This window comes from Aethalodelphis obliquidens, unplaced genomic scaffold, assembly GCF_003676395.1.
Source record: "Aethalodelphis obliquidens isolate GAN/ISIS:26980383/991018 unplaced genomic scaffold, ASM367639v1 scaffold83, whole genome shotgun sequence".
Taxonomy (NCBI): Eukaryota; Metazoa; Chordata; class Mammalia; order Artiodactyla; family Delphinidae; genus Aethalodelphis; species Aethalodelphis obliquidens.
The window spans coordinates 6,625,317-6,632,135 of NW_020838027.1; the positions used below are offsets into that span (position 1 = coordinate 6,625,317).

Below are 6,819 nucleotides of genomic sequence, written 5' to 3' on the forward strand. Positions count from 1 at the left end.
GAAGTATGTCAGACACAGAAAGACAAATATCACATGATATCACTTATATGTGGAATCTAAAAAAAAGGGTACAAATGAACTTATTTACAAAACAGAAGTAGAGTCACAAATGTAGAAAACAAAGTTATGGTTGTCAGGGGATAAGTAGGAAGAGAGATAAATTGGGAGATTGGGATTGACATATACACCTTGCTATATATAAAATAGATAACTAATAAGAACCTGCTGTATAGCACAGGGAACTCTACTCAATACTCCGTAATGGCCTATGTGGGAAAAGAATCTTAAAAATAAAAAAAAAAAGAGTGGATATATGTATACGTATAACTGATTCACTTTGCTGTACACCTGAAATTAACACAACATTGTAAATCAACTAGACGCCAATAAAAATTTTTTAAAAAAGAGATCAAAGTGAAATTGGGAGTGCAGAGGTAAGCTCCACGGGTGTCAAGGAAAATTTTAGGGATGAGTTAAGTCTGGAAGAAAGCAGAAACATTTTATCGACCAAAATAAAACAATATTTTTTAAGCCCCTCATATCTCCCTAAGGTCAGTCTGTTTTGTTGGTACTTAAAATGTTATCATTTCCCCATTTTGTTGTTTCCTGGAATGAGGAGACTGATTTGCTGCCCAATAAACTCCCTTGTCCTCCTTATGCAATAAAGGAAATCCTGACTTAAACACACAGCCACAGAGCAAGTTTATTTTCTTAAGTCTTAGGGTTGAGCTTCCTAAAATACAGTTAAAGTATTCATCCTTAAAGATTTTTTTCTTTGAATCTTATCAAAAAAACACTCCTATACTTAGAAACTGAGGAGAGAGACAGAGAGGAGGAGGGAGAGACAGAAAGAGAAAGAATGGATTCATCCAAATCATCTGCATCACAAAGCACAGGTAAAATTTGCAACTATCCCATTTCTTTCATAGATCTTTTTGTGGAAGAGATGTTAAATACGTTGGGGATAGGACAATAGAAAATATCCAGTAGAGTAAAAGAGGAGAGACAGAGAGTGAAAGAGAGGAAAATAAAAGAGGATGGTTAGAAGACTAGATGTTAGAAGACTGGATTGCTGGAGATTGAGTTTAGGGAGAGCTACCCTTTCCATAGTTCATTGTGTCCCATTGGGCAAGTCACTTCACATCTCTGCAACTCACTCTTTCCTTGTAGGTAAAATGTGTGTTGGGAGGGAGGAGGAGAGGAACTCCTAGATCATCGTTTTATCTGACTCACTTACAAAGGACTTGGTAAAGGAGACACTGAAAAGAGGAGAGCAGGAGAGAGACAGGAAAATCAGGGAAGAGTGAGAGGGAGAAAGAGAGAGAGAAAGATAGGGAAAGAAGGGGAGAAATCTGGGAGAGTTAGAAAGGAAAAACTGCACATCTATCCAAGTCTATGAGTCAGAGTCTTAAAGTTTGTAATGAATTACTCCAGTGGTTGTTTAAGTGTGGTCCCCAGGCCAGCAGCACCCTCAGCTCCTGGGAACTTGTTGGTTCCATACCAGCTCTACTGAATTTTTAACTCTGGAGGTGAGGCCCCACAATCTGTGTTTTAACAAGCCCTCCAAATGATTCTGATGCATGCTGAAGTTTGAGAATTACTCAATATAGACAATGCAAGTGGAAGGAGATAAGCAGGGTAATAGGAATTTCTTATATCTCTTTTGTAGATTTTAAGGGAAGATTGACCATGTCTACGTCTTTCTCCAGAAAGAGGATGCTTCTCTTCCCAAGTGTTCTTATGGACCGTTGCTGGGCTCTGCATCCTGCTACTGAGCGCCTGTTTTATCACCAGATGTGTTGGTGAGTTCTGAAGGTCAAATTCAAGCTCCGTGGTGAATATTAGGAGTGAATTCTTCCTTGTTGCCTGTGAGTTCTCTTCTCCCACAAAGGGTATTTCTATTCCAATTTTCCCCCGATTTATCTCAAGCCAGAAACCCCAACCAGTATAAAACTGTTACCAAATTTCAGTGACCTGTGACACATTTTTCACGGTACACATCTTTTATCTCCTTAGTGGCCCTGAGTCCTCCACCCACACCCTCATACCCTTGTCATTAGTGTAACCCTGCCCTGAGATCCTAGCCAGAGGCACAACAAATCACTTCTTGGAAGGAAGGTTTGAGAGGTTAGACTTGGCATAAGTGAGAGCGCAAACACATTTGTTTTCTTTGGGTCTTTGGGCCTGAAAAAATGTACGTTTATTTTCATAAATAAGGAAAACCATGAAATGTGAATTCTCTCTTCTTTGAGTAAGTAAACCTCGGTTCCTCTCCATGCTGAAGGAAAAGTAGATAGTAAGGAAATATCATAATTATTGGTACTTTTATAACTACAGAGATGATATAATGTATTTTTATCAAGAGTAATGAACATTAACTGTGCCCCTTTCCTTACAGTGACATATCACACCTTTCAGCTCTGTGATGAGAAAAAGTTCCAGCCACTCGAGAATTCCACGGAGTTCTCCTGCTATAATGATGGATTAGGTAATCAAATTTGAACAGCTAAATTTACACATGAACATTTTCTGGCTTCTAGATTGATTTGGGGATAAACAAAGTAGTCGAGTTAGGTCCTTTTAAATGCAAAATCTTGCCTGTACTGTCAGAGAATAATGAGGAGTTGGTAAGAGGACAGGAATAAAACTTTGGAAGTGCAATTAGCATTGGGGCAGGACATTTTGCAGACATTATAGCAAACTTTTAGAATAAATTTGAGGTATATGTCTGAAGAGTCAATCTAGAAGTGGAAGGTGTTATTCCCAGAAGTGCACTTTTTGTTTTCATTCATCACCTGCTTCCAAAATGAGGTGAAGGAGAAAAAAATGCATGGAGTAGGAAATTTGGAAATACCTCAGAAGTATGCTCCCTATACTCTTGCATATACTCCTGATCCAAGTCTTAGCAAAATGCTACATGACAGTAGAAAATGACTTCCTTCTCTGGGCTACAATTTCCTCACCATTAAATTGAGAGAGACTGTACTATTTATTTTTAATTTTTTTAATAGATTTTTTTTTTTTGCGGTACGCGGGCCTCTCCCTCTGTGGCCTCTCCCGTTGCGGAGCACAGGCTCCGGATGCGCAGGCTCAGCGGCCATGGCTCACGGGCCCAGCCGCTCCGCGGCATGTGGGATCTTCCCGGACCGGGGCACGAACCCGTGACCCCTGCATCGGCAGGCGGACTCTCAACCACTGCGCCACCAGGGAAGCCCTTAATAGATCTTTATTGGAGTATAATTACTTCACAATACTGTGTTAGTTTCTGCTGTACACCAAAGTGAATCAGCCAATGCATACGTATGTCTCCATATCCCCTCCCTCTTGAGAATTCCTCCCACCCCCCGTATCCCACCCCTATAGGTCATTGTAAAGCACCGAGCTGATCTCCCTGTGCTATGCTGCTGCTTCCCCCAGCTAACTAGTTTACATTCAGTAGTGTGTATATGTCGATGCTACTCTCACTTCGCCCAGCTGCCCGCTCCCACCCCGTGTCCTCAAGGCCATTCTCCATGTCTACATCTTTATTCCTGCCCTGCAACTAGGTTCATCAGTACCTTTCTTTCTTTTTTTTTTAGATACCATATATATGCATTAGAATACAGTATTTGTTTTTCTCTGACTTACTTCACTCTGTATGACAGACTCTAGGTCCATCCACCTCACTACAAATAACTCAATTTCGTTTCTTTTCATGGCTGCATAATATTCCATTGTATATATGTGCCACATCTTCTTTATCCATTCATCTGTCAATGGACATTTAAGTTGCTTCCATGTCCTGGCTACTGTAAATAGAGTTGCAATGAACAATGTGGTATGTCTCTTTTTGATTTATGGTTTTCTCAGGGTATATGCCCAGTAGTGGGATTGCTGGGTCATATGGTAGTTCTATTTTTAGTTTTTTAAGGAACCTCCATACTGTGTTCCATAGTGATTGTATCAAGTTACATTCTCACCAACAGTGCAGGAGGGTTCCCATAAACTTCAAAGACTTAAATTCTGTAAGTCTAAGAACTGTAGCCCATCTGGACAACCAGTCTGGAGATTCTGTGGAGGGTACATTGTTTGGGCAACATGAGAGGTGGTTGCTTCGAGGTCACTCAGATAAAATGCATAATTTTCCTCTGAACTTGGAAGTCTATGAACAGGGTTCATAGAACATGGAACAGGGTTCCATGTCAGTAGCATAACAGGGGTTTCAAGGCTTCGGACGATAAATGAGGAACTTTATGGGCTCAGAGGAAGGTTTCTGTTATCTTACCCAATTCTGTAACTTACCCAGTTCTGTGAGGACTCTCACAGAAACTTCTCTCCTTCTAGGTTCAGTCAAGAATTGCTGTCCATTGAACTGGGTACATTTTCAATCCAGCTGCTATTTCTTTTCTACTAACACCATGACCTGGACAGCAAGCTTAAAAAACTGCTCGAGCATGGGAGCTCATCTGGTGGTTATCAACACACAGGAGGAGCAGGTAGTTGGAGTACAGCTTCCTCCAGTGCCAATGAAACACCCTTCACAGGACACATCCCTTTTTCCATACATGTGTACTGTATTTGGCCCACAGTTACTATTTGTTAAGTGAATTTACTGAAATACATGCTGTTCTTATCATTTCTGTAAGTCAATACCAACTTTACTTTCATTACTAGTTTCATTTCTAGTTTCATTAGAAACTAGAAAAAAAGGAACTTCCATGTTCAGTTCCTTAATTAGTAAGGCAGGAAAAAAGAGGGTTGGGACTTCATTTTAGAATGACCAGTATGTTTATAAACATGTGAAAGAGGGCAAGCAAAATGTTCATTATCTTTAAGCTATGATTTGTAATGTTTTGGGCTACCAATAACAGTAGACAAATTTTGACTGTGTTACTGAGAACCTCCTTCTCTGTTGAAGGTTCTTTTTCATTGGTTTAATTTTATGTTATGTATGTTTTACCACAGTAAACAAATCAGGAGGTAATCCTCTATGATCTTACCATTTCAGGCCCATTTTTCTGTCATCTCTAGTCTAGATCCTACTTTATTTCTTTTAATAACAATTACGTTCAACATTTGTTCAGAATTGGGATAATTGATCTCCTCATATTTTGTGTGTATCTTCCGTAGGAATTCCTTTACAGTATGAAACCTAAAAGGAAAGAGTTTTATATTGGACTGACGGACCAGGTGACTGAGGGTCAGTGGCAATGGGTAGATGGTACACCTTTCACAAAGTCTCTGAGGTAACTTCCTTCTTGTAGTAGAATTATAACACTAGCCCAAATTGTAAAGTTAGACCACCGTTGAGGAGAGTCCTCAGAACTTCCTTCTGGTCCAGGAGGTATATTCAAGTCCATTCTTGGTGATATTAGATGCAAGAAGGGAAAGAGCTGATGTAGAAGACAGAAAAGAGAAGTACAAGGATCTACTGCTCCCATCTCCTAGAACTAGATCAAGAATAGAGGGGAAATAACAGATGAAATGAGAAGAGGCTTAGAATTGTGCACTAATTCATTGGAAATGCATGCAAGACAAAGAGTGGAATTCGTAGTCTTAGGCCCACAAACTGCAATCAATGAGACAAAAACAGGGATTTGAGAAAGATAACAGATTCTTATGGAGTAAAAGTAGGATGCTTTGATCCTTTAACACATTGTTTCACTATAGCACTGTAACATGACTGAAGTATGTGCCTCAGTTAATACAAACTGTAGAATAAAGGGAGCAGACATGATATATGAGTATGAAGGAAACAAATCCATCAGGATATCAATCCTTCCCATAACATCTCATTCTGGATCTAAAGCCATGAGACATCATCGCAGAACAGCAAGTCAGAAAGATCCAGTTTAACTTCACTGTTCACAAACTCTGTGACTTAGAGAAATGGTTTAGCTTTTCTGAGATTCCTTTTCTTTATCAATAAGAGATTATAATCCCTGCCTCACAAAATTGTTGTGAAGTTAAACAACACAAATGTAATTTGCCTAGTTTACAGGTCACTTTACCTCTTGTAAATCTCCCATGTCTCTCTCTTTCAGCTTCTGGGATATAGGAGAGCCCAACAACATAGTTACAGTGGAGGACTGCGCCACCATAAGAGACTCTTCAAATCCAAGGCAAAACTGGAATGATATGCCCTGTTTCTTCCATATGTTTCGGATTTGTGAAATGCCAGAAAGAAATAGTTGAACAGAGAAAAACCACCAAGACGGAAGGCACAACGTAAACGTATAAATGAGAAGGAACAAGCGATAATCACAGCCGCACAACTCTAACATAAGTGTGCATTGCACTTTATAAGGACTTCATAAGTGTTTGTCGCTTTGATGTAAATAAAAATACATCGTTTTGAATGTTATAATTCATGATATTGACAGAAGTGCATTTTTCTCTACATCAGTCTCGGGATTTCTCAGAATTTACCAAGCTTCTCTAGCAATGTTGTGGGCGGGGGGGAAAGGAGTATTTCTCCTTTTGGTACATTTGCTTCAGTTATGAGTATTTGTAAGAAAATACAGGGACACAGAACAAGCACCAAATCCAGCAAAGAAGAGGATTTTGGAAAGTGCCTTGAACAATTCGAAATCAGGCTCTGTGTCATGTCTTCTTTTTAGTTCCTGAAAAGTCTGTCTTCTCTTCTCAATTTCATCCTGTTTTTCACTCCCTACCTAAGCATATCTCCTATGTTCTCCTATATAATAAGTAGGAAACTTCTTCAAGTCATGAAACGTATTCCTGCTTAAAAGACTGGTGTGGACTTTCCGGCCAAAGGCATTCACTGCACCTTCTTAGAAAGATCATGCTAACCTTCAGCTCCAAAGAGACTGTCATCCA

The 6,819-nt window shown here is 39.6% G+C and overlaps 1 protein-coding gene across 1 annotated transcript; it reads left to right on the forward strand.

Moving 5' to 3' along the window:
• The first annotated feature begins 699 nt into the window (after window positions 1-699).
• Window positions 700-6,350, forward strand: LOC113612917 (C-type lectin domain family 4 member E-like). Its single transcript, XM_027093199.1, has 6 exons — window positions 700-896; window positions 1,710-1,802; window positions 2,399-2,488; window positions 4,324-4,475; window positions 5,110-5,225; window positions 6,024-6,350. The coding sequence occupies exons 1-6, from the start codon at window positions 860-862 to the stop codon at window positions 6,172-6,174; spliced, it is 639 nt and encodes a 212-aa protein (XP_026949000.1). The 5' UTR covers window positions 700-859; the 3' UTR covers window positions 6,175-6,350.
• Window positions 6,351-6,819: the final 469 nt, after the last annotated feature.